The following is a 27,803-nucleotide window of genomic DNA, read 5'->3' as shown; positions in this document are numbered from 1 at the left end:
TTCAACTTCTTTGCAACCACAGTCACCCAGAAGAGACTGCTTGCTGCCCGGCAGCGAGTCCCCGGTGGGTGGGCGGCGCCTGCAAGCGGCCTCGGGACGCCCTCCGGAACACCATCCGGGTTTCGGTTCCCGGCCGGCGTCTGGCTCGCCCTGGGTCACATGGGAGGCGAGCTCTGCCCGCCTGCGGTTCCCGTGGCAACGCCAATCCCCGGCCAATCCGGGCCTCGGAAGTGCCGGCGCGCGCCCGCCCGCCCGCCCACCGTGGGCTGGAAAGAGCCGTGGAGGGCGGGCGGCGGAGGGACCGGCTGCCGACCTGGCCATGCTTCGCGGCCTGCGGCGTCCGCTCTGGCCCCTGCTGCTGCTCCTGCTCCTGCTCCTGCTGCTGCCGCCCCCGGGCACGTGGGGACACGGCAGCCGCGCGAGGCCGAAGGAGGGGGCCGAGGAGGCGGGCTCGGCCGGGTCCTGGCCGGCCTTCCAGGGCCTGCGGGAGCGGCTGAGGGCGGCCGGCGCCCTTTGCAGACGCTACTGGGCTCTCTTCAGCTGCCGCGTGTGGCCCGACGGCTGTAGGCAGGATGAGGAGGCGCCGGCGCGGCCCCTGGGTAAGTAAGACCCGCCGGCTCAGGAGGGCGGGAGCGCGCGGGCTGGATGCGCGAGGCACGATGGAATCCGGGCACGGAGGTCAGAGCCTCGCGCCTGCCCTGGGCCATTGTGATCGGGGTCACCAGGCGGGCACCTTAGCCGCCGGCTTTGCTATTCCGCCCAGCCTTTGGGCCAGGCTGAGGGCAGGGAGCCTCTGCGGGACCAGGAAGGCCCGTCACTGCCCTCGTTCCCAGCCCTGGCGCAGCGCCCTTGTGCATACGAGTGGGCCTGGCTGCGCTCCCCCACGTCGCCCGTTCTTGACTCCTCCAGGCGGCTCACACTTCCTTGCTGTCTCCGAACCTGCCCTGGCATTATTCCAAGGAGCTGCTCTTGCCCACCTTCTTGATGGCTTTAAGGAAAGTCCCCGGTTGGATACACCCCCAAGTACCTTCTCCTTCCCCTTTGCTGCTTCTGGTGGCGGAGGCTGGGCTATGAGTCCACCGGACCTGAGTTCTGATTTATTCTCTGTCACTGACAGATTGTGAGGCAGGGTTGTCACGTCACCGTCGTGGACCCAGTGATCTCTGAGGCTCCTTGCAGTCGATGTCGTTAATTCTAGGTCCTGTAATAGTACTGTAATGGTAATGCTGCAGTGGTGCTAGAAACATCTTCCATTTAAATCGAGAGTTCTAAATTCCAGTGAATGGTTTTTGTTTCGTTTTTGCTAATGCTGGGCATATTCAAATTGACATTTGATAAAAGAATTGAGATACTTGGGGTTGGCCGTGATCAGATGATTCTGCAATCCAAAGCAAGTAGGAAGAATGATAATCACCAGTTACTGTGTGTCTCCCTCCTAGGCTCCAAACTCCTTGCAGGCAGGGCCTGGGTTTCTTACACGTCTGGCACAAATGCTTAAGGCTTATTTGTTGAGTAAACTGAGCTTTTGCTGCAGCTGGAGCTGCATCTGTATATAGCAAGGCCATCTACTTCCTCATAGCCGGAGGTGCCCACTTGTGCCCATTCCCTAGTGCGGCACAAGGAAGGCCCAGGGCAGAGCAGCGGGGAGTGGCTCTGGAGAGAGGACGGGAGAAGGGATGCAGTGCTCAGCTCTCCCTGGGACCTGGGCTCCGTCCCTGTCTCACAGCTCCTCCTTTTCCAGGCTGGAGCCTTCCCCTGTTGGGCCAGCAGTACCTGGATATCCTGACCACCTGGTACTGCAGCTTCCAGGACTGTTGTGACAGTGGGGACTGCAGGATCATCAATAACTTCACAGGTTGGACCTTACATGGCCCTAAGGCCCAGGAATCTGTGGGGAGGGGAGGCAATTCAGGAAAATGCTAGGGTGAAGGGACCCAACCTCAGCCTGCCCACAGCTGGCAGCACACCCTCCCTGTGTCCACCACGGCTCCTGATCGAAACCCTGCAACCTCATGGCTGAGAGGAAGGAAGGCCTTGGAGGAGGGCTTTGCACACACTAGCTGCCTTCAGTAGGTGTTTGCTGAGTTGAATTAGAATGAATAAAATGAGGGTGTCTCCATAAAATATTTAGGGGGTCCTGAAACTTCTGGGTGGGAGCAACTTCCTCCTCTGGATAGGATTCTGCCAACCCTTCTGGGGTGTCTTCAGGGCCTTCAGAAAGGGTCAAGTCAACCTTGATTTCTCAAAACTCTTCAGAAAATAGCCCTGAATCTCTTCCACTGCAAGGTCTGCCCAGTGGCTTCTTGTCCTGAGGCCACCAAACAGGATGGCTCCCACCTCATAGACGTTCAGAGGTGCTCAGTCTCTCGGCTGTCGCCGAGCCTGGTGGGGACGCGCCTGTGCGCACCTCTCAGCATGGCTCTTTCCTGGCCCTAGGCCTAGAGGCGGACCTGCGCGTGCGCCTGCACGGCCAGCACCTGGCCCGGGAGCTGGTCCTGACAGCAGCCAGGGGCTACTTGGAGCTGCCCCGGCCAGACAAGGCCCTGGCTCTGTCGTTCCACGGCTGGTCTGGCACAGGCAAGAACTTCGTGGCGCGGATGCTGGCGGAGAACCTGTACCGGGACGGGCTGAGGAGCGACTGTGTCAAGGTGTTCATCGCCACGTTGCACTTCCCTCACCACAAGTATGTGGACCTGTACCAGGTGAGGCCGGCTGTGCCGGGGAGCTGGGCCAGCGGGGCTGGGTCCGCCTGAGGCTCCGGCAGCTGAGGCGCAGGCCCCTGTGCTGGGACGGGGGCTGAAGCCAGCCCTGGGTGTGGCGGTTGGAGGACGGGGCCGCCGTTGCGAAGGAACCTGTAACCCACAGAGGCATCCACTCCACACAGATGAGGCCCTGAACACGTGGAGGAAAGAGTGATGTCCCGAACACTATTCGTGCCGAGCTGTCGCCCTCCCTGCCATACAGGAGAGGCCAGACACTGAGCTTAACCAGACACTTGGTGTGTTAAATTTTTCTGTCGCGGAAATAGTGGAAGTGCCTCAGGAAGTGTGGAACAGAGAAAGCAAAAACTTTATCATAATCTCCCCCCACGGACACCACCACAGTTGGCATTTTGGTGCCTTCAGGCCATTTCCCCTGCGCTCTTTTATGTCACTGTAATTATATTGGACAGAAAGTTGCATATCCCACTGTTTTTTTAAGCAGGCTTATCGTAAGTAATTTTTCCATGTCTTCCCCAAACTACTCATTATATGTCAACAAGTGGAGGGCAGAAAGTGTCTCTGCTGCTCTGCTATTTTGGGTTTCATTCATTCAGACATGTTAGCCATACGATGACCAAACCCCACTGCAGCATGACAGAGGTGACTGTGTCTACCTTTGGCTTTTAGTTCCAATATTTGGAGTGTGTTAACCTGGGAAGATTATGTAAGCCTTTGAGGACAGATTGCCTGGCAGTTTCAGCGCGGCCCGGGAGGGCAGGGGTAGGCTAACGTGTTCTAAGGGCAGGCAGCTGGTCAGCCGGGCCTTCCCAGAAAGAACTGGCTGGCTTTGCAGTAAAACAGCTGTGAATCTCAGCTTCCCCACTGTGAAAACCGTGTGCACTCTCTCTCTCATACCCTGCCCATCCTCTCACACACACTCTGGGGAGACAGGGGGCTGAAGTCAGAATCCAGGAAGGCTAGAGGTGGATGGTGAGTGTGGGCTCTGCTAAAACACCCCACCCTGGGGCAGGAGCTGGCCCTGTTCTCCTGAACCCTGTAGAGCAGCATCTTTTCACTAGAGCGCTTACTATCCTGCCTGGGGTGGGGAACCCCAGTTTTGAGTTGGCTGGGTCCCAGACAGGTCCTCCCCTGGGTTCTTCCCTGAGAGCCCAGCCTGGTGCCAGCAGGTGCTCTGCTTGTGGGAATTCAAGACGGCACCTGTGGGCATTCGAGCCTATCTCTGCCTGTCACCCCCGTGTGAGAGCCTGACTCCTATCCTTGGGGAGGGTGAGTTAGGGTTAGTTCTGGGAGGGAAACTCATCCTGAAGGGGAGGGAGCATGGCTGGGGCCGTTTCCCAAGGACCCTCTCCCTTTCCCCAGGCTGGCTCCACCTAGTTGGCTTTCAAACCTCAGGGCACAGGAGAATCACCTGGGAAGCTCATTAGAGGCAGATGCCCTAGCTCCACCCCCGGAGGTTTGGATTGGTGGTTCTGCGGTGGAACCCAGCTGCAGGTGCCCTGGGGAAACCAGTGCCTCACCGGGGCCCTCGGGGCTAGAAGGTGCCTCCCACTGCACCTCAGCAGCTCCCTGTATTCTGTGCAGGAGCAGCTGGCAAGCCAGATCAGGAAGACGCAGGAGCACTGCCACCAGACCCTGTTCATTTTAGATGAGGCTGAGAAGCTGCACCCAGGACTGCTGGAGGCCCTCAGGCCACACCTGGAACGCCAGGCCCCCGAGAACCCGAGGGCCAAGTCCCCGAGAACCATCTTTCTTTTTCTCAGGTGAGGTCTGGGGAACAAAAGTCAGGAGGACTGGGTGAGGGGAGGAAGAACCCTGTCCAGGCGCTGTGAGTGCCAGGCCTGGGAGCTGTTACTTGGCCTGTAAGCCGGCGGTGGAGGGCTTCCACGCTGTCCTAGGCTGCCCACTCTTTTCCAAAAGGGAGACCAACACAAACTCCGGGAGAGAAAACAGAAGCCCAGCTGACTGGGTGGCAGCAGGGGCGGGGAGCCTTAGGTCTCCCTGCTTCTGCCTTGATTCTGCCAAGCACTTCTGAAGGACTCTGACATCCCCTCCCCCAGCACAGGCCAGCTAACTAACTCCCAGGACCAGCCTGGGGAGGACAAGCTGTCCCTCATCTGACCTCCTCCATGGTTCTCTTAGGATGGGGAGGCTCCCCTCAGACTCCCCAGTTAGTACATAGCCTCCTGAGGGAAGGACACTGGGAGTCCCCTCTTAGAAGGACATTAAGTGTTCTTTTTTAATTGAGGTATAATTGACATATTAGTTTCAGGTGGACAGCGTGATTAGCTATTTGTTTATATTGTGAGGTGATCACAATAAGTCTAGTTAACATCTGTCACCATACTAGTTACAAAACCTTTTTGTTCTTGTGATGAGAACTTTTAATATGTACTCTCTTAGCAACTTCCAAATATGCACTACAGTATTATTTACTAAAGCCACCATGCTGTACATTACATCCCCATGACTTGTTTATTACTTGAAGTTCGTACAGTATTTGTCTTATTTGTCTTTCTCTGTCTGACCTATTTCACTCAGCATAATGCCTTCAAGGTCCATCCATGTTGTTGCAAATAGCAAGATTTCCTTCTTTTTTATGGCTGAATAATATTCCATTATATATATATGTATTTATATGTATACACACACACACACACATTTTTTTCTATATCCATTCATCTGTTGATGGACACAGGTTATTTCTTACCTTGGCTATTGTGAATAATGCTGCAGTGAACATGGGAGTGCAGATATCTTCTCAAGTTAGTGTTTTCATTATCTTTGGATAAATGCCCAGAAGTGGAATTGCTGGATCATATGGTAGTTGTATTTTTAATTTTTTGAGGAACCTCCATACTGTTTTCCGTAGTGGTTGCACCAATTTATATTCCCACCAACGATACACAAGTGTTCCCTTTTCTCCACAGCCTTACCAACACTGGTTATTTCTTGTCTTTTTAATGATAGCGATTCTAAGAGGTATGAGGTGGTATCTCATACCTGTTATGATTTGCGTAATATCCCCCGTGATTAGTGATGTTGAGCACCTTTTTGTCTACCTGTTGGCCACTTGTATGTCTTCTTTGGAAAAATGTCAATTCAGATCTGCCCATTTTTTAATTGGATTTTTTTTGCTATTGAGTTGTATGAGTTCTTTATATATTTTGGATACTAACCCCTTATCAGATATATGATTTGCAAATATTTTCTCCCATTCAGTAGGTTGCTGTTTTGTTTTGTTTTATTATTTATTTATTTATTTGGCCATGCCGGGTCTTAGTTGTGCCACACAGGATCTTCGTTGCTGCGTGCGGGATCTTTAGGTGTGGCATGCGGGCTCTTTTACTTGCGGCACGTGGCCTGTTAGTTGCAGCATACGGGATCTAGTTCCCTGACCAGGGATCAAACCTGGGCCCCCTACATTGGGAGCGCAGAGTCTTAACCACTGGACCTCAGTGAAGTCCCTGCCTTTTTGTTTTGTTGATGGTTTCCTTTGCTGTGCAGGAGCTTTTTGGTTTGATGTAGTCCCACTTGTTTATTTTTGTTGCCTTAGCTTTTGGTGTCAAATCCAAAAAATATTTGCTAAGACCAATGTCAAGTAACTTACTGCCTGTGTTTTCTCTTAGGAATTTTATGGTTTCAGGTCTTAAGTTCGAGTCTTTAATCCATTTTTAAAAATTTTTTATTTTCTATTGGAGTATAGTTGATTAACAATGTTGTGTTAGTTGCAGGTGTACAGCAAAGTGATTCAGTTATACATATACATGTATCTATTCTTTTTCAAATTCTTTTCCCTTTAGGTTATTACAGAATATTGAGCATAGCACCTTGTGCTATACAATAGGTCCTTGTTGGTTATCCATTTTAAATATAGTAGTGTGTATATATCAATCCCAAACTCCCAGTTTATCCCTCCCCCCCACCTTTCTCCTTTGGTAACCATAAGTTTATTTTCTAAGTTTGTGAATCTGTTTCTGGATTGTAATAAGTTCATTTGCATCACTTTTTTTTTAGACTCCACATATAAGTGATATCATATGATATTTGTCTTTCTCTGTCTGACTTACTTCACTTAGTATTATAATCTCCAGGTCCATCCATTATTTCATTCTTTAATGGATGAGTAATATTCCACTGTATATATGTACCACATCTTCTTTATCCGTTCCTCTGTTAATGGACATTTAGGTGCATGGGTTTATCTCTGGGCTTTCTATCCTGTTCCATTGATCTATATTTGTTTTTGTGCCAGTACCATACTGTTTTGATGCCTGTAGCTTTGTAGTATACTCTGAAGGCAAGGAGCCTGATTCCTCCAGCTCTGTTATTCTTTCTTAAGATTGCTTTAGCTATTTGGGGTCTTCTGTGTCTCCATACAAATTATAAAATTTTTTGTTCTATTTCTGTGAAAAAAATGCCATTGGTACAATAACTTGATAGGGATTGCATTGAATCTGTAGATTGCCGTGGGTAGTATAGTCATTTTGACAGTATTGATCCTTCTAATATAAGAACATGGTATATCTTTACATCTGTTTGTGTCATCTTTGATTTCTTTATCAGCGTCTTACAGTTTTTGGAGTACAGGTCTTTTGGCTCCTTAAGTAGGTTTATTCCTAGGTATTTTATTCTTTTTGATGCAATGGTAAATGGGATTGTTTCTTTAATTTCCCTTTCTGATCTTTTGTTGTTAGTGTATAGAAATGCAACAGATTTCTGTGTATTAATTTTGTATCCTGTCACTTTACCAAATTCATTGATGAGCTCTAGTAGTTTTCTGGTAGCATCTTTAGGATTTTCTGTGTATTGTATCATGTAATCTGCAAACAGTGATGGTTTTACTTCTTTTCCAATTTGAATTCCTTTTCTTTTTATATCTTTTTCTTCTCTGATTGCCATGGTTAGGACTTCCAAAACTTATGTTGAATAAAAGTGGCAAAAATGAGGGGGCTTCCCTGGTGGTGCAGTGGTTAAGAATCTGCCTGACAATGCAGGGGACACGGGTTCGAGCCCTGGTCTGGGAAGATCCCATATGCCGCGGCGCAACTAAGCCCATGCGCCACAACTACTGAGCCTGCACTCTAGAGCCCGCGAGCCACAACTGCTGAGCCCATGTGCCACAGCTACTGAAGCCCGTGCACCTAGAGCCCGTGCTCCACAACAAGACAAGCCACCGCAATGAGAAGACCGCACACCGCAACGAAGAGTAGACCCCGTGTTATCTATACATATTAGTGTATATATGTCAATCTCAATCTCCCAATTCATCCCACCCCCCCACCCCCCCACCGCTTTCCCCCCTTGGTGTCTGTATGTTTGTTCTCTACTTCTGTGTCTCTGTTTCTGCCTTGCAAACCGGTTCATCTGTACCATTTTTCTAGATTCCATATATATGCATTAATATATGATATTTGTTTTTCTCTTTCTGACTTACTTCACTCTGTATGACAGTCTCTAGGTCCATCCACATCTCTATAAATGACCCAATTTCGTTCCTTTTTATGGCTGAGTAATATTCCACTGTATATATGTACCACATCTTCTTTATCCATTCATCTGCTGATGGGCATTTAGGTTGCTTCCATGACCTGGCTATTGTAAATAGTGCTGCAATGAACATTGGGGTGCATGTGTCTTTTTGAATTACGGTTTTCTCTGGGTATATGCCCAGTAGTGGGATTGCTGGGTCATATGGTAATTCTATTTTTAGTTTTTTAAGGAACCTCCATACTGTTCTCCATAGTGGCTGTATCAATTTACATTCCCACCAGCAGTGCAAGAGGGTTCCTTTTCTCCACACCCTCTCCAGCATTTGTTGTTTGTAGATTTTCTGATGATGCCCATTCTAACTGGTGTGAGGTGATTCCTCATTGTAGTTTTGATTTGCATTTCTCTAATAATTAGTGCTGTTGAGCAGCTTTTCATGTGCCTCTTGGCCATCTGTATGTCTTCTTTGGAAAAATGTCTATTTAGGTCTTCTGCCCATTTTTGGATTTTTTGTTTTTTTAATATTGAGCTGCATGAGCTGTTTATATATTTTGGAGATTAATCCTTTGTCCATCAATTTCATTTGCAAATATTTTCTCCCATTCTGAGGGTTGCCTTTTTGTCTTGTTTATAGTTTCCTTTGCTGTGCAAAAGCTTTTAAGTTTCATTAGGTCCCATTTGTTTATTTTTGTTTTTATTTCCATTACTCTAGGAGGTGGGTCAAAAAAGATCTTGCTATGAGTTATGTCAAAGAGTGTTATTCCTATGTTTTCCTCTAAGAGTTTTATGGAGTTCGGTCTTACATTTAGGTCTTTAATCCATTTTGAGTTTATTTTTTTGTATGGTGTTAGGGAGTGTTCTAATTTCATTCTTTTACATGTACCTGTCCAGTTTTCCCAGCACCACTTATTGAAGAGACTGTCTTTTCTCCATTGTATATCCTTGCCTCCTTTGTCATAGATTAGTTGACCATAGGTGTGTGGGTTAATCTCTGGGCTTTCTGTCCTGTTCCATTGATCTATATTTGTTTTTGTGCCAGTATCATATTGTCTTGATTACTGTAGCTTCGTCGTATAGTCTGAAGTCAGAGTTTGATTCCTCCAGCTCCATTTTTTTCCCTCAAGATTGCTTTGACTATTCGGGGTCTTTTGTGTCTCCATGCAAATTTTAAGACATTTTGTTCTAGTTCTGTAAAACATGCCATTGGTAATTTGATAGGGATTGCATTGAATCTGTAGATTGTTTTGGGTAGGATAGTCATTTTCACAATATTGAGTCTTCCAATCCGAGAACATGATATATTTTTCCACTTGTTTGTGTCATCTTTGATTTCTTTCATCAGTGTCTTAAAGTTTTCTGAGTACAGGTCTTTTACCTCCTTAGGTTGGTTTATTCCTAGGTATTTTATTCTTTTTGTTGCAGTGTTGAATGGGACTATTTCCTTAATTTCTCTTTCTGATCTTTCGTTGTTAGTGTATAGGTGTGCAAGCTATTTCTGCGCATTTTGTATCCTGCAACTTTACCAAATTCATTGATTAGCTCTAGTAGTTTTCTGGTGGCATCTTTAGGATTCTCTACGTATAGTATCATGTCATCTGCAAACAGTGACGGTTTTGCTTCTTCTTTTCCAGTTTGGATTCCTTTTATTTCTTTTTCTTCTCTGATTGCTGTGGCTAGGACTTCCAAAACTATGTTGAATAATAGTGGCAAGAGTGGACAATCTTGTCTTTTTCCTGATAATAGAGGAAATGCTTTCAGTTTTTCACCTAAGAATGATGTTTGCCGTGGGTTTGTCGTATATGGCCTCTATTATGTTGAGGTAAGTTCCCTCTATGCCCACTTTCTGGAGAGTTTTTATCATAAATGGGTGTTGAATTTTGTCAAAAGCTTTTTCTGCTCTATTGAGATGATCATATGGCTTTTATTCTTCAATTTGTTAATATGGTTAAATCCCACTTGATCATGGTGTATGATCCTTTTAATGTGTTGTTGGATTCTGTTTGCTAGTATTTTGTTGAGGATTTTTGCATCTATATTCATCAGTGATATTGGTCTGTAATTTTCTTTTTTTGTAGTATCTTTGTCTGGTTTTGGTATCAGGATGACGGTGGCCTCGTAGAATGAGTTTGGGAGTGTTCCTTCCTCTGCAATTTTTGGAAGAGTTTGAGAAGGATGGGTGTTAGGTCTTTTCTAAATGTTTGATAGAATTCACCTGTGAAGCCATCTGGTCCTGGACTTCTGTTTGTTGGAAGATTTTTAATCTCAGTTTCAATTTCATTACTTGTGATTGGTCTGTTCATATTTTCTATTTCTTCCTGGTTCAGTCTTAGAAGGTTATAACTTTCTAAGAATTTGTCCATTTCTTCCAGGTTGTCCATTTTATTGGCATAGAGTTGCTTGTAGTAGTCTCTTAGGATGGTTTGTATTTCTGCGGTGTCCGTTGTAACGTCTCCTTTTTCATTTCTAATTTTATTGATTTTAGTCCTCTCCCTCTTTTTCTTGGAGTCTGGTTAAAGGTTTATCAATTTTGTTTATCTTCTCAAAGAACCAGCTTTTAGTTTTATTGATCTTTGCTATTCCTTTCATTTATTGTTTCTATTTCATTTATTTCTGCTCCAATATTTATGGTTTCTTTCCTTCTACTAACTTTGGGTTTTGTTTTCTTCTTTCTCTAGGTCCTTTAGGTGTAAGGTTAGATTGTTTATTTGAGATTTTTCTTATTTCTTGAGGTAGGCTTGTATTGCTGTAAACTTCCCTCTTAGAACTGCTTTTGCTGCATCCATAGGTTTTGGATCATTGTGTTTTCATTGTCATTTGTCTCTAGGTATTTTTTTATTTCCTCTTTGATTTGTTCAGTGATCTCTTGCTTATTTAGTAACGTATTGTTTAGCCTCCATGTGTTTCTGTTTTTTACGGTTTTTTCCCTGTAATTTATTTGTAATCTCATAGCGTTATGATCAAAAAAGACACTTGATATGATTTTAATTTTCTTAAATTTACTGAGGCTTGATTTGTGACCCAAGACATGATCCAGGAGAATGTTCCATGTGTACTTGAGAAAAAAGTGTAATCTGCTGTTTTCTGATGGAATGTCCTATAAATATCAATTAAATCTCTCTGGTCTGTTGTGCCATTTAAAGCTTGTGTTTCCTTATTAATTTTCTGTCTGGATGATCTGTCCATTGGTGTAAGTGAGGCATTAAAGTCCCCCATTATTATTGTGTTACTGTCGATTTCTTCTTTTATAGCTGTCAGCAGTTGCCTTATGTATTGAGGTGCTCCTATGTTGGGTGCATATATATTTATAATTGTTCTATCTTCTTGCATTGATCCCTTGGTCATTATGTAGTGTCCTTCCTTGTCTTCCTTGTAACATTATTTTAAAGTCGTTTTATTTGATATGAGTATTGCTACTCCTTTCTTTAGATTTCCATTTGCATGGAATATCTTTTTCCATCCCCTCACTTTCAGTCTGTATGTGTCCCTAGGTCTGAAGTAGGTGTCTTGTAGGCAGCATATATATGGGTCTTGTTTTTGTATCCATTCAGTGAGCCTGTGTGTTTTGGTTGGAATATTTAATCCATTCACATTTAAGGTAATTATCGATATGTATGTTCCTATTACCATTTTCTTAATTGTTTTGGGTTTGTTTTTGTAGGTCCTTTCCTTCTCTTGTGTTTCCCACTTCGAGAAGTTTCTCTAGCATTTGTTGTAGAGCTGGTTTGGAGGTGCTGAATTCTCTTAGCTTTTGCTTGTCTGTAAAACTTCTGATTTCTCCATTGAATCTGATTGAGATCCTTGCTGGGTAGAGTAATCTTGGTTGTAGGTTCTTCCCTTTCATCACTTTAAATATATCGTGCCACTCCCTTCTGGCTTGTAGAGTTTCTGCTGAGGAGTCAGCTGTTAACCTTATGGGAGTTCCCTTGTACGTTATTTGTCGTTTTTCCCTTGTTGCTTTTAATAATTTTTCTTTGTCTTTAATTTTTGTCAATTTGATTACTATGTATCTCGGCGTGTTTCTCCTTGGGTTTATCCTGCCTGGGACTCTCTGTGTTCCTGGACTTGGTTTACTGTTTGCTTTCCCATGTTAGGGAAGTTTTCGACTATAATCTCTTCAAATATTTTCTCTGGTCCTTTCTCTCTCTTCTCCTTCTGGGATCCCTATAATGCGAATGTTGTTGCATTTAATGTTGTCCCAGAGGTCTCTTAGGCTCTCTTCATTTCTTTTCATTCTTTTTCTTTCTTCTGTTCCACAGCAGTGATTTCCACTATTCTGTCTTCCAGGTGACTTATCTGTTCTTCTGCCTCAGGTATTCTGCTGTTGATTCCTTCTAGTGTATTTTTCATTTCAGTTATTGTATTGTTCATCTCTGTTTGTTTGTTCTTTAATTCTTCTAGGTCTTTGTTAAACATTTCTTGCATCTTTTCGATCTTTGCCTCCATTCTTTTTCCAAAGTCCTGGATCATCTTCACTATCATTATTCTGAATTGTTTTTCTGGAAGGTTGCCTATCTCCACTTCATTTAGTTGTTTTTCTGGGGTTTTATCTTGTTCCTTCTTCTGGTACATAGTCCTCTGCCTTTTCATTTTGTCTGTCTTTCTGTGAATGTGGTTTTCGTTCTACAGGCTGCAGGATTGTAGTTCTTCTTGCCTCTGCTCTCTGCTGTCTGGTAGATGAGGCTATCTAAGAGGCTTGTGCAAGCTTCCTGATGGGAGGGACCGGTGATGGGTAGAGCTGGGTGTTGCTCTGGTGGGCAGAGCTCAGCAAAAGTTTAATCTGTGTGCTGATGGGTGGGGCTGAGTTCCCTCCCTGTTGGTTGTTTGGGCCGAGGCAACCCAGCACTGGAGCCTATGGCCTCTTTGGTGGGGCTAATGGTGGACTCTTTGGTGGACTCCAAGGAGTACTTCCCAGAACTTCTGCTGCCAATGTCCTTGTCCCTGCGGTGAGCCACAGCCGGCCCCCGCCTCTGCAGGAGACCCTCCAGCACGCAGGTATGTCTGGTTCAATTTCCTGTGGGGTCACTGCTCCTTCCCCTGCATCCTGATGTGCCCACTGCTTTCTGTGTGCCCTCCAAGAATGGAGCCTCTGTTTCCCCCAGTCCTTTGAAAGTCCTGCAATCAAATCTTGCTAGCTTTGAAAGTCTGATTCTCTGGGAATTCCTCCTCCTGTTGCCGGACCCTCAGGTTGAAAAGCGTGACGTGGGGCTCAGAACCTTCACTCCAGTGAGTGGACTTCTGTGGTATAATTGTTCTCCCGTTTGTGAGTCACCCACCCAGCGGTTAAGGGATTTGATTTTATCGTGATTGCACCCCTCCTACCGTCTCATTGCGCCTTCTTCTTTGTCTTTGCATATGGGATATCTTTTTTGGTGAGTTCCAGTGTCTTCCTGTCGATGATTGTTCAGCATTTAATTGTGATTCTGGTGCTCTTGCAAGAGGGAGTGAGCGCACGTCCTACTCTGCCATCTCTGAGATGATCATATGGTTTTTATAATTCAATTTGTTGAAGAATTTTTTGATTTGCAGATATTGAAAAATCCTTGCATACCTGGGATAAATCCCACTTGATCATGGTATATGATCCTCTTAATGTACAGTTGGGTTCGGTTTACTAGTATTTTGTTGAGGATTTTTGTGTCTATGTTCAACAGTGATATTGGCCTGTAATTTTCTTCTTTTGTGGTATCGTTGTCTGGTTTTGCTATCAGAGTGATGGGGCCTCAGAATGAATTTAGGAGTGTTCCTTCCTCTGCAATTGTTTTGGAATAGTTTCGGAAAGATAGGTGTTAACTCTTCTCTAAATGTTTGATAGAATCGTCTGTGAAGCCATCTGGTTTTGGACTTTTGTTTGTTGGGAGTTTTTTAATCACAGTTTCAATTTCAGTACTTGTGATTGGTCTGTTCATATTTTCTGTTTCTTACTGGGTCAGTCTTGGGAAATTGTACCTTTCTAAGAATTTGTCTATTTCTTCTAGGTTGTCCATTTTATTGGTATATAGTTATTTGTAGTAGTTTCTTATGATCCTTTGTATTTCTGTGTTGTCTGTTGTAACTTCTCTTTTTCATTTCTAATTTCATTGATTTGAGCCCTCTCCCTTTTTTTCTTGATGAGTCTAGCTAAAGGTTTATCAATTTTGTTTATCTTTTCAAAGAACCAGCTTTTAGTTTCATTGATCTTTTCTATTTTCTTCGTCTTTATTTCATTTACTTCTGCTCTGATCTTTATGATTTATTTTGTTCTACTAACTTTGGGTTTTGTTCTTCTTTCTCTAGTGCTTTAGGAATAAAGTTAGGTTGTTTGAGATTTTTCTTGTTTCCTGAGGTAAGGTTGTATTGCTATAAACTTCCCTCTTAGAACTGCTTTTTCTGCATCCCCTAGGTTTTGGATCATCGTGCTTTAATTTTCATTTTTCTCTAGGTATTTTTTTATTTCCTCTTTGATTTCTTCAGTGATCCACTGGTTGTTTAGTAGCATACTGTTTGGCCTCCACGTGTTTGTGTTTTTAGTTTTTTTCTTGTAGTTGAGTTCTCAGTGTTGTGGTTGGAAAAGATGCTTGATATTATTTCAGTTTTCTTAAATTTACCGAGGGCTGCTTTGTGGCCCAGCATGTGATCCTGGAGAATGTTCCATGTGCACTTGAGAAAAATGTGTATTCTGCTACTTTTGGATGGATTGCTCTATAAATATCGAGTAAGTCCATCTGGTCTAATGTATCACTTAAGGCCTATGTTTCTTTATTGATCTTCTGTCTGGATGATCTGTCCATTGATGAAAATGGGGTGTTAGAGTCCCCCACTCTTCTTGTGTTACTGTCAGTTTCTCCTCTTATGGCTCTTAGTATTTGCTTTATATATTGAGGTGCTCCTATGTTAGTTGCATATATATTTATAATTGTTGTATCTTCTTCTTGGATTGATCCCTTGATCATTATGCAGTGTCCTTCCTTGTCTCTTGTAACATTCTTTATTTTAAAATCTATTTTATCTGATATGAGTATTGCTCCTCCAGCTTTCTTTTGATTTACATTTGCATGAAATACCTTTTTCCATCCCGTCACTTTCAGTCTGCATGTGTCTCTAGGTCTGAAGTGGGTCTCTTATAGACAGCGTATATACAGGTCTTGTTTTTGTATCCATTCAGCCAGTCTGTGTCCTTTGGTTGGAGCATTTAATCCATTTACATTTAAGGTAATCTTTTTTAATAAATTTATTTATTTTTTATTTATTTTTGGCTATGTTGGGTTTTCGTTGCTGTGTTCAGGCTTTCTCTAGCTGCGGCGAGTGGGGGCTACTCTTCATTGCGGTGCACAGGCTTCTCATTGTGGTGGCTTCTCTTGTTGTGGAGCACAGGCTCTAGGCGCACAGGCTTCAGTAGTTGTAGCACGTGGACTCCGTAGTTGTGGCTCACAGGCTCTAGAGCGCAGGCTCAGTAGTTGTGGCACACAGGCTTAGTTGCTCCATGGCGTGTGGGATCTTCCCAGACCAGGGTTCGAACCCATGTCCCCTGCATTGGCAGGCAGATTCTTAACCACTTCGCCACCAGGGAAGTACTATGATAATTATTGATATGTATGTTCTTATTGCCATTTTGTTAATTGTTCTGGATTCGTTTTGTAGGTCTTTTTTCTTTCCTTTCCTCTTTTGTTCTCTTCTCTTGTGATTTGATGACTAACATTAGTGTTGTTTTTGGATTCCTTTTTCTTTTGTGTGTGTATGTATTGTAGATTTTCAGTTTGCGGTTACCATGAGGTTTTGATATAACAGTCTGTATATAAACAAGATTGTTTTAAGTTGCTGGTCTTTTAATTTCAAATGCATTTCCAATATCCTGCATTTGTACTCACCTTTTCTCATGATTGCTGGTTTCGATATCATATTTGTGTGTGGGTGATTTCCTACCTTTACTGTATGTTCGCTTTCACCAGTCAGCTTTTCCATTCATAATTTTCTTGTTTCTAGTTGTGGCCTTTTCTTTTCTGCCCAGAGAAGCCGCGAAGCTGGTCTGGTGGTGCTGAATTCTCTTAGCTTTTGCTCGTCTGTAAAACTTTTGATTTCTCTATTGAATCTGAATGAGAGCCTTGCTGGGTAGAGTATTCTTGGTTTTAGGTTCTTCCCTTTCTTCACTTTAAATATATCATGCTACTCCCTTCTGGCCTGCAGAGTTTCTGCTGAGAAATCAGCTGATAACCTTATGGGAATTCCCTCATGTGTCATTTGTTGCTTTTAGTAATTTTTCTTTGTCTTTAATTTTTGTCAGTTTGATTACTGTGTGTTTCAGCACGTTCCTCCTTGCACTTATCCTGCCTGGGACTCTCTGTGCTTCCTGGACTTGGGTGACTGTTTTCTTTCCCATGTTAGGGAATTTTTCAGCTATTATCTCTTCAAATATTTTCTCAGGTCCTCTCTCTCTCTCTTCTCCTTCTGGGACTCCTATAATGCGAATGTTGTTGCATTTAATGTTGTCCCAGAGGTCTCCTAGACTGTCCTCTTTTCTTTTCATTCTTTTTTCTTTATTCTGTTCCACGGCAGTGATTCCTACCATTCTGTCTTCCAGCTCACTTATCTGTTCTTCTGCCTCAGTTATTCTGCTATTGATTCCTTCTAGTGTATTTTCTATTTCAGTTATTGTATTGTTCGTCTCTGTCTGCTTATTCTTTAGTTCTTCTAGGTCTTTGTTAAACATTTATCTTCTAGATCTGTGCTTCCATTCTTTTTCCGAGATCTTGGATCATCTTTACTGTCATTACTCTGAATTCTTTTTCAGGTAGATTGCCTATCTCCACTTCACTTAGTTGTTCTTCTGGGGTTTTATCTTGTTTCTTCATCTGGGACACATTCCTCTTGCCTTTTCATTTTGTATAACTTTCTGTGATTGCAGTTGAGCTGGGTCTTGTCCCTCTGGTGGGCAGGGCCATGTCAAGGGGTGTGCTTAGCAGGTAGCCGTATGCTCAGGAAGACTTTAAGCACCCTCTCTGCTGAGGGGTGTGGCTGTGTTCCTGCCCTGTTCGGCCTGAGGTCCCAGCACTGGAGCCTGAAGGCTGTTGTGGGTCCAGGTCTTGGTGAGAAAATAGCAGCCTCCAGCAGGGCTCATGCCAATGAGCACTCCCCAGAACTACCGCCACCATTGTCTTTGTCTCCACAATGAGCCATAGCTGCCCCCTGCCTCCACAGGAGAGACTCCAGTACCAGCAAGTAGGTCTTGTCTAGGCTCTTATGAGGTCACTGCTTTTTTCCCTGGGTCCTGGTGCACACGAGACGTTGTGTGCACCCTCCAAGAGTGGAGTTTCTGTTTCCCCTAGTCCTGTGAAATTCCTGTGCTCACACCCCACTGGCCTTCAAAGCCAGATTCTCTTGGGGCTCCTCCTCCTGTTGCCAGACCCCCAGGTTGGGGAGCCTAACGTCAGGCTCAGAACTTTCACTCCTGTGGGAGAACTTCTGTGATAGAATTATTTTCTAGTTTGTGGGTTGCCCACCCAGCGGGTATGGGATTTGATTTTATTGCAATTATGCCCCTCCTACCGTCTCATTGTGGTTTCTTCTTCGTCTTTGGTTGTAGGATATCTTGTTTGGTCGGTTCCAGCATTTTTTTGTGGTCGAGTTCATTCTTTTGCACGTAGCTTCCTGGTACCATTTATTGAAGAGACTGTCCTTTCCCCATTGCATATTCGTAGCTCCTCTGTTGTAAATTAATTAACCATATATGTGTGGATTTATTTCCAGGCTCTATTCTGTTCCATTTATCTGTGTGTGTGTTTATATGCCAATACCATACTGCTTTGATTGCTAAAGCTTTGTAATATAGTTGGAAATGTACACACTAGGAGTTCCCTCTTACTGTGTGCCACAGGCTCTAGAAATGGCTTGCAAAAAGTTAATTTTGAAATCAAGCTGTCCAATCCTATCTTTTTATGGCAGCTCCAACAGAAAGTCCTGCCCAAGGTCTGTTAGCAGTCAAGTTTGGGTCCCTGTTGGCCCAACTCGAATGCTTCACATGCAGCTTCTTGCACTCAGTGGAAGCCAAAGCACTCCTCCCCACGGTTACCCACCTCCCGCAGGCCAGTACATGCTTGCTAGGGGATTTCCCCCAGCTTTAGGGTACACCCTGTGAGGAGAAGTAAGGGATCTGGTTTTTCATCCAGGCTTGGTGTGTGTGAAGGAGTGAGCTGTGGAGGGCAGATCTTGTTTCATTGTGGACCCACAAGACAAGGTGGAACTGGTTTAAACTGTTGCTGGGTTGGGATTTTGGTGTGTTAGTGGCAAGTCCTTCCTGGTCTATAAGTAAGGCTGACAGGACACTACAGTGCATTGCAAAGCAGGGCCTTTGGGAGCCCCCAAAGGTGATTTTAAGAGAAAAGTAGAGAAAGCTTTTCTAATATGACTTGAGTGATCAGAATTAGGAGGCAAGGACAGTAAACTCTGTGATACTACTTATCACCTTCTGAGGTAGCCCAGAAGTGCAGATCTCTTCCTGTTGCAGTGAATTAGGTAGGGGCTCCAAAATGCAAAGGAGGCGAAATAAGGAATCACCTTGGTTCCCCAAGGCTTCTCCACCCAAGCCCTGGCAGGGGGTCAGGGCAGGGGACCCCTGGAACCATTCCTGCAGGCAGAGTCCTTCCCTCGGAACGGAAGGAAGCCTAGTGCCCAGCTACCTCAGGACGCCCTTTCTATTGCAGGGATCCTTTGACTTCGCGCGTGGCTTCTTTCCCCCTCCACTGCCTGGTTCCTTCCTCCCTCCTACCAGGCCAAGCCCACTTCTGCCTTGTGGCTGTGGCCAACCTTTCCCCAGCTTGGCTCGAGGTGCCAGGGCACTGACTTCCCCACCAGTTCTCAGCTTGGAAAACTTCACCCTTGCTGTTGCCAGGATTTCCTAATGCAACCCAGGTGACCCTGCTATCTCTAGGCAAATGTTTGCGTTTGTAGTATTTTGGTCATCGACCCACTGGCAGTGCCCCTGTCCCACCACCTGCCCTTTCCCCCTAGTGACCCAGCGTCTGTGCACTGTCTGAGGCCACGGGGTCCTGATGAGCAGACATTGGCAGAGTGGAGGCAGGGCCAGGAAGAGAGCCACTGCGGACAAGCTGCCCTGTGGGCCTAGTGTGATAAGGGATGCAGAGGCTGCACTGGCCCTGAAGGAGCCTTTGAGCCCCTAGGGAGGAGGATGCACACTGGTGAGAGAGAGGCGAGGACATGGCTTCCAGTTCCAGTGGCCCTGGTGTGGGCCCGGCCCGTGAGAGCCAGTGGTCCCCAACAGGCCTGGGTGGACTGAATGGAGCCCGTGGGCCAGCCAGGCTGTCAGTGCGGTGCAGCACCTCGCACCCCTGCCTCGGGCAGCCAGAAAGCAGCACCTCTAAACCCCAAAGTTTCCAGCTAGTCTAGTGATGATAGGTGGGGGAAGATGGTGTCTCTGGACTTGATTTCTACGATAACCTTACCTGTGTGGTGAGGACTCTTATATTTGAAAAAAAAAGCACAGCTGATTCAAATTGATGGTGTAAACAAATCACTAGTGTAAGGCCAGTTGTTTGTTTAATCCTGAAAAAAATCCTAAACCTGCTATTCGAAGTGAAGTGCTAGCGGCTTTGCTGGCCCCCCTGCAAAGTGGTGGTGTCAGATGGCAGAAAGGAGGAGGTGGCAGCTGAAGCAGGGGGTGTAGTGGGGAGCGGGGCTGTGGCTAGAGTTGTTGCCCCAGCACTCAGCCAGTCCTTCATCTGGGCCTGAGGAATTTGGGGGCCCTGGCCAAGTACCAGAAAACTAACATTGACTGCTTTTGCCCATTTCTACCAAGTACAGAAGGCTCTGGGAATGGAGTCACAGGGCAGGACAGGCACAGTGGAACTCTGGGGATGAGAGCTACTGGCCTCTTCCGTTGAAGCTGTAAAGTGAAGAGGGTAATTAATGCCTGTTCTCTTTGGGCTGCTGTCAGGAAAAGAATGGATAGAAAGGGCTTTGAAAAATGAAAAGAACTATACAAATGTCAGTTATTCATGGAATCAAAGGCCTTGTACCCCAGCACATAGCAGGTGCTCACAGAAGTGTCTATTTGTTGACTGACCATTGAATCCAAGGTGACCTAAGGAGGGCTTCTTAAATTGTCTGCTTCAAGTCTCTCATTTTACAAATTAGGAAACTAAGGTTCAGAGAGATTATGATTGAGTCAAGTTTGTATCTGTTCTTCAGGGAAGACTTAGCAGTTAAGGCTGGGTTTTGTTATCACAGTTCTGGAGGGGCCTTTGAGTCTCCTTCCTCTGTGGTGAGATTTCATGTCGTCCTGTCCCAGAGCCAGGGGAGAGAGTTCATCTCTAGAGGTGCCTTCTGTCCCTTGATCCCTTAAGACCTCCCAGTCAGCAGGCAACCTGGGAGGATGTGCAAGGGAATTGAAGTGTTCCGGGAAGGCAACATCTGTTTAAAGGTGTAATTGTTGGTGCCTGAGGAGCTGAAGACTAGGGGTGGGGTTGGAATAGAAAAGGGGCCCAGGTTATGTATTGGTGGGTGAGATAAAGCCTGTAACGTGGAGGAAGAAGAGAGACATTGGCTGTGGGACAAGGGGAGAAATTCAGAAGGGAGGTGGAGACAGATAGTGTAGACAAACATGCAGGGATGTCCATTTATTCAATAAACATTTAATAAATATTGAGTGCCTGATAGGTGCTAGGCACTGGGTAACCACAAAGAGGCTAAGCTTATGCTCTCAAGAAACTTAGTCTTAGGTGGCTTTCTGGGTAGAAATGGGGAAGGCACCGGAGTCTGTGCCCCTGGGGCTGAGGAAGTGAATCCTGTTCCTCTCCCTTTCACCCTGGATGCTTGTCCTGCAGCCCATGGAAAGGTAAACCCTCCTTTGCCTCCTGTGAGGAATGCAGGATTGGGCAATCCCTTGGCAGTGGGCAGGTCTTGCCTCAGCTGATGCAACTGTGGTCTTGCGTGTACACAGACAACCTGCCTGGCAGGCCTTCCTGCAGGAGGAGGAGTAGGGCCACAGCTTCAGGAAGTAGAAGAGTGTCGTCATAAGCAGCTTCCCCAGCTGCAGATGTCAGGGGAAGTCTGGCTGAGCAGCTGAACTTGAGCAGGGAGCCCCCAGGCTCTCTAGCTGGGGGCTCATGGCCTCAGGTGAAATCTAGCCGTGAGGGGCACACTGGCCCCTACAAGAAGGAAGATTGGATCACTTGGCAGGAAAGGATGCCTGCCCCAGCCTCTCTCTCCTTGCCCGTCCATGGAGGCAGGCAGGGAGAGAACCACCCAGCTCCTCCTCTGTGTCCCAAGCCTGGCCCCTAGGATACACTCAAATGCTAAATGAGAAGACAAATGAGCTAACATACCTGAGTGTCAGAGCTTGATGAGAACAGAATGGAAATACTGGATCCCCACCCCTTCACTTGCCACCTCTCTCCCTGTTTCCTTCACTCATTTTATTCCCTCACTCTGCTGGGCCTGAGGAAAAAGCAGGGCAGAGCTCGGTTTGTTTAAGGAGCTGGCAGAAGGCCTGGGAGGGGAGATGAGTGCAGTGGGGTGGAGAGAAGTATATCCATCAGGGGTGGGGAGGACGACATGCTGCCAGTCCCAGCCTCCACTTCCTCCTTCCCAGCTCTAAGATTTCTTCTCCCCTTCATCTCTAAATCACTCCTCTTTCCTGTATTTTAGACCCACAATTCCAGTTGCCCAATGAAATCACAACCCCTGGCGAGGTCACAGGCAAGTGCACAACACTCAAACGTGTGTAAATCCAAGCTGGCATCTCCACCCTTCTCCTATATTCCACTTTCGCTGAGGGGGCTGCAGGCCACTCAAGGCAGACACTTGATTTCTTTGTTGACCTCCTTTCTCTCACTTCTCACATCCATCACTTACAAGGTCCTGTCAATTGTGCCTCCTACACTAATTCTAAACCCTTCTCCATTCCCTACATCACCTCTAAACATGGACTACTGCAAAAAGCTCCCTGACTAGCTTTCTCTTCAATCCAACCACTGTGGCCCAAGAAGGATTTTCTTTCTTAGGAAGTAAAGTTGATCAGACTACCCTACTACCGTATACTCTCAAGTTCAAAACCCTTCAACAGCTCTCCATGGCCCATAAGCTAAAATCCAAGTGCATGGCTCACAAAGACCTCACGCCAGGCTCAGCCTACCTTTCATGCCTATGCTCCTCCAGCCTCTCCAAGCTACTTGCAGCCCCTGAACCCCACAAGCCCTCTGACTGTCGTGCCTGGACACGTGCCCTTCCCTGCCTTGTGTCTGATGATCACTACTCAGTCTACATTTGCCCAGAATTCTCTTCTTCCCTCTGAAGTCTTCTCCCTGGGCCCTAGTTGCTCCTACATTAGCCCTTGCCACACTGTCCTGGAATCACACACATGTGCCTCTCCTTCCACACAGAAGTCAAGGGAAAAATCTACATCATACCATCTTTGTGCACTCTGCACCTAGTACCGTCTCAGTGTTTGTCACAAGCGAGTGAGGCAGGGAGAATGGGTGACAAAGCAGGAGGGTGTGTTGCGATAAGATTTCCTGGAGGAGGGGAGGCCCAGGCCCCTCAACCTCCATTCTTCCAGTCACCAATGCAATGGCTTCGGTGGTCAGCTTATTCATTTGGAAGCCAAATATAAAAATAATGAAATCTAAGACATGACACCATAAAACTCCTTGAAGAGAACATAGGCAAAACATTTTCTGACATAAATTGTGGCAATATTTTCTTGGATCGGTCTCCCAAGGCAAAAGAAATAGAAGCAAAAATAAACAAATAGGACCTAATCAAACTTAAAAGCTTTTGCATAGCAAAGGAACCCATCAACAAAACGAAAAGACAACCTGCTACGGAATGGGAGAAAATATTTGTAATGCAACCAACAAGGGCTTAATTTCCGAAAGATACAAACAGCTTATACAACTCAATATCAAAAAAAAAAAAAATCAAAAAATGGTCAGAAGACCTAAATAGACATTTCTCCAAAGACATACAGATGGCCAACAGGCACATCCAAAGATGCTCAACATCGCTAATTATTAGAGAAATGCAAATCATAACCACAATGAGGGGACTTCCCTGGTCCCTCATAGTACCCAAGCAATGAGGTGGTGCAGTGGTTAAGAATCCGCCTGCCAATGCAGGGGACACAGGTTCGATCCCTGGTCAGGGAAGATCCCACATGCCGCAGAGCAACTAAGCCCATGCGCCACAACTACTGAGCCTGCACTCTAGAGCCTGCGAGCCACAGCTACTGATCAGCCCACGGACCTAGAGCCCATGCTCCACAACAAGAGAAGCCACTGCAATGAGAAGCCTGCGCACCACAATGAAGAGTAGCCCCCCACTCGCCACAACTAGAGAAAGCCCGCCTGCAGCAACGAAGACCCAACGCAGCCAAAAATAAATTATTTAATTAAATAAATTTAAAAAAAAAAAAAACCACAATGAGGTGTCACCTCACACTGGTCAGAATGGCTATCATCTAAAAGTCTACAAATACTGGAGAGAGTGTAGAGAAAAGGGAACCTTCCTACACTGTTGGTGGGAATGTAAATTTGTACAGCCACTATGGAAACCAGTGTTGAGGTTCCTCAGAAAACTAAAAATAGAGCTACCATGTAATCCAGCAATCCCACTCCTAAGCATATATCCAGAAATGATAAGAATTCTAATTTGAAAAGATACATGCACCCCAGTGTTCATAGCAGCACTCTATAATAGCCAAGACATGGAAACAACCCAAATGCCTATCAACAGACGATTCATTTAAGAAGATGTGGTATACACACACACACACCATATGGAATGTTAACCGGCCATAATAAAGAAATATTGCCTTTGCTGGATGGACCTAGAGAATATCATACTAAGTGAAGTCAGTCAGAAAAAGACAAATATTGTGTGCTATCACTTATATGTGGAATCTAAAAAAATAATACAAATGAATCTATATACAAAACAGAAATAGATCCACAGACGTAGAAAACAAAGTTCTGGTTACCAAAGGGGAAAGGGGGGGGTGATAAATTAGGGGTTCGGGATTTACAGACACTATATAAAATAGATAAGCAACAAGGATTTACTGTATAACACAGGGAACGATATTCCCAACAATATTATAATCACCTATAATGGAAAATTTTCCAACAATATTGTAATCACCTATAATGGAAAATAATCTGAAAAATATATATATATATAAAAAACTAAATCACTTTGTTGTTCATCTGAAACTAACCCAACATTGCAAATCAACTCTACTTCAATTTAAAAATACCAACAACAGAATCTGTTAACCGGGCTTGTCTCTTTCAGTAACCTTGGGGGCAACATCATCAATGAGGTAGTCCTGAACCTGCTTAAGGCTGGGTGGTCCCGGGAAGAAATTGGGATGGAGCACTTGGAGCCCCAACTCCAGGCTGAGATTGTGGAATCCACAGGTAAGTGACTCCCAGCCTTGCAGAAAATAAGCCTCTGTTGAGAGGGGAGGAGGGGGGTAATGTGTATGTACTAGAAGGTGTACTCATGAGATAGGGTATTCAGGATCACAGAGGATGCGCCATATAATTATCTCGTTGTCAGCTTCAGATAGGCACTAGAAAAGTGCCAAGAAAGCTGAAGTCCTTTTCTGAAAGTCCTTTGTAAGGGAAATAGTTGGCCGTGGCCACACAGGCAGTGGTCTATGGAGTACGCAGACCCTGAGGAAGAAAGTCTCACTGCGAGAGCCTCAGTGGCTCAGCCTCCAGTCAGATAGGTAGGGTCACTCCACCTTCTGCTTTCTGCCATCCAATGAAACCATAACCTGGCAGGCATAGCCCCTCTCCCCCTCTCACACATCCAGTTAATCACAGCCCTGTTTCCCTAAAGGAAGACACAGTTGCATAGTTCTTGACATAAAGTTCAGACAGCCCTCCCGGAGTTGGCATATAAGAACAAACCTTGCCCAGGCCTAAGGGTAGGGGACACCTCACAATTCCAGTTGGGTTCAGCCCCAAATCAGACTCCATGTAACTTTGCTCTTGATTTTAGACAGTGGCTTTGGACACAGCTGTCTTGTGAAGGAAAACCTGATTGACTTCTTCATCCCCTTCCTGCCACTGGAGTACCGTCACGTGAGGCTGTGTGCACGTGATGCTTTCCTGAGCCAGGAGCTCCTGTATACGGAAGAGGCACTAGATGAAGTCGCCAAGATGATGGTGTACGTCCCCAAGGAGGAACAACTCTTCTCTTCTCAGGGATGCAAATCTGTTTCCCAGAGAATTAACTATTTCCTGCCTTAAGGGCTAGAAGAAAACTTCCAAAGCTGCCTTCCTTCCACTAATAGGATCCTGGGGCCTGTCAGCACACTGTCCAGGACGTAACGGGTTGGAGGGGCAGGCTAGCACCAGCAGCCACGAGCACAAGTGGTGTGTAAAAGGGAGGCCTTAAATCAGAGACAGAGCCAATTCTTAAAATCACTTGGTGCCTTACAGAGCCACATTCCAAAATGTGGGCCAGCTGGTTGGAGAAGGTCATGTGGGAGATAAATCCCAAGGATTTATTAGCATATCAGCTCCTGCCTGCAGATGCCTGGACTTGGGTGTTGGGCCTGAGGCTGCAGTATCCTCAGTGACTGACAGAGAAGGGAAAAATGAACTTCTGCTTACCAGTGGCAGGAACTGGGTGGGTTAGCTTTCAAGTTGTTATTCCCAGAGGGAAGCTGATCAGCTTCTATCTGTGAGATCAGGAAAGAGCCTCAGGCTGAAGGAAAAAGTGCACAGAGGAAGATTTTTTTTTTTTAAATCAGGTATGTGTAGGCTAAGACTTGTTCTGCTCTGCAGATTTAAATCAATTAAAGAATTTTTTTTTAAGTTATGGACCTTGACATGATTGTATCATATGTAAAGATATTAAAATTTTGTATTTTTCTAAAACCCTCGGCTTACTTACCTTCTTACTGAGCCCTAGTAATCGTGCTCACTCAGCAAAATTCCACATGCCAGCTAATACTGATGGGGACTGGTGGAGACGGGGGACATATACTGGCACTCACAGAGCGGACAGGGTGATTACCTGCTCTGCCAGTTTACTTCAGTTTGCTTTGGGACCACATCAGCTGAGCCAGGCTATTTCAACCTCTTTACTGAAGAGCCACCCACAGCATATTGCCCTTATATATATGAAAACAGCACTCCTGTGCTCCCAGCTTTAAAAAGAAAAACAGTCATCGTTGAGGATTGAATGGCCATGTGTGAATGTGTACATTGTGCCTCTATACACAGGAGGTGCTCATTGTGTGTTTTTCCCCTTCCCTTGATTCTTCCCTTCTACCACACTTCTGGAATTACACACGGCTCTTTTATATGTGTCGTCACCTCAAGTGGCCCTCTTCTTTACAGTCCTCCCAGCCCTCTCACCTTTAGTCCTGGTAAAATGGAACACTTCTGCTCCTCTCCTGTTTAACACTTTATTACATTCGTTTACTTGAACAGCTACCTCTAGGTTAGGCAGTACCTAGCCTGAGCAACGTTAGATACCCAATCAATACTCACATAAATTAAAGGAACTTAGTTTTACACCACCCATGGGACAGACGTAAACCTGGCCTAACTGCACAATCAAATGGGGGCCGGTTTTAGGTGCTGGCTCCCTGTCTCACTCTAGAGCATTTCAGGAACAGTATGCAGCCACCCAATCCTGTAACATACCCAGATCTAGACTCTGTAAATACACACTTTAAAAGGTATGTTCTATAGCTTCAGGTCTCAGAGCCACAGAGCAGCTGACATGCTTTTAGCACTGGCCAGCCATGTTTGATGTCATAAACATTGGGTCTGAATCTCTTACAGCTCGGGAACCAAAACAAGCAGCAGACTGCAGTGGTTCCGCACACTCCTCTGGAGCCAGACTTCTCTGCTCAGCGGCTCCGCCACTTACCGCTTGCTGTTGAGACCACGGGGAAAGCTACTGGCTTCAGTTTAACCTTGGTTTCCACTTCTGTAAAAGTGAGCATACCTGTACCCACCTCACAGGGCTGTGAGAATTAAATGAATTAATATTTATCAAGTACTCAGGACACAGAGCTTTAGGTGTTTTAAGAATAATAAAACCTAGTAAAACTGCTGTCAGTTTTGGCACCATACTCAAAGCCCAGGCTGGGCCTTTACCTCCATTCTAATTCTTGGAACCCTGCGACTTTTGTTTTAGGTAACTAACATACCATGTGTCATACTTCGTGCTAAGTGCTCTATAGCCTAGTCGATACCTCATGTAATACTTAACACTTAGGGACCAATTTAATCACCATTTAATGACTGAGAAAATTGGGGCTCTGAGAGGTTAAATAACTTGGGTTAAGTCACAGAGCTAGTCAATGAAGGAGTGGGATTCAACCCAGGCAGTCCAACTCCAATTCCTATGCATTAATGACTTAATGCTTCTAAAATGATTTTCTTGGCAAAAGCCATAGCCTCAGGTGTGGAAAGTGTATGGAACAATGGGAGGTTGGAAAGTGTGTGGAAACAATGGGAGGTTCTCCTTGAATGACTCTGAAACAAGACTTCCTAAACTAAACCAAAAATGCATGGGAGAAAAGGACTGAAAGTGGCGTGTAAGGAGGTGTATAAACTGATGCTTAACAGGGTCAGGAAA

The 27,803-nt window shown here is 45.4% G+C and overlaps 1 protein-coding gene across 3 annotated transcripts; it reads left to right on the top strand.

The window, feature by feature from the left end:
* TOR3A (torsin family 3 member A) lies at positions 1-27,275 on the top strand. 3 transcript variants are annotated; one of them, XM_082393594.1, is made up of 7 exons: positions 1-599; positions 1,742-1,855; positions 2,437-2,702; positions 4,305-4,483; positions 24,489-24,613; positions 25,203-25,371; positions 27,002-27,275. In XM_082393594.1, the coding sequence occupies exons 1-7, from the start codon at positions 320-322 to the stop codon at positions 27,132-27,134; spliced, it is 1,266 nt and encodes a 421-aa protein (XP_082249720.1). In that variant the 5' UTR covers positions 1-319; the 3' UTR covers positions 27,135-27,275. The 3 variants fall into 3 exon arrangements, with proteins under 3 accessions (XP_082249720.1, XP_082249719.1, XP_082249718.1); XM_082393593.1 differs by lacking the exon at positions 25,203-25,371 and having other exon boundaries at positions 178-599; XM_082393592.1 differs by lacking the exon at positions 27,002-27,275 and having other exon boundaries at positions 213-599; positions 25,203-26,086.
* Positions 27,276-27,803: the final 528 nt, after the last annotated feature.

The sequence above is a fragment of the Balaenoptera borealis genome (genome assembly GCF_965194805.1).
Source record: "Balaenoptera borealis genome assembly, chromosome: 1".
Classification (NCBI taxonomy): domain Eukaryota; kingdom Metazoa; phylum Chordata; class Mammalia; order Artiodactyla; family Balaenopteridae; genus Balaenoptera; species Balaenoptera borealis.
This window is presented reverse-complemented; position numbering and strand designations above follow the sequence as displayed.

Excerpts from the sequence above, each read along its gene's own strand:
- TOR3A (XM_082393594.1), top strand. The coding sequence starts at position 320 with ATGCTTCGCGGCCTGCGGCGTCCGCTCTGGCCCCTGCTGCTGCTCCTG. Across the intron at positions 1,856-2,436 it reads GATCATCAATAACTTCACAG|GCCTAGAGGCGGACCTGCGC; the intron begins GTTGGACCTTAC and ends TCCTGGCCCTAG. Across the intron at positions 24,614-25,202 it reads TGAGATTGTGGAATCCACAG|ACAGTGGCTTTGGACACAGC; the intron begins GTAAGTGACTCC and ends TCTTGATTTTAG.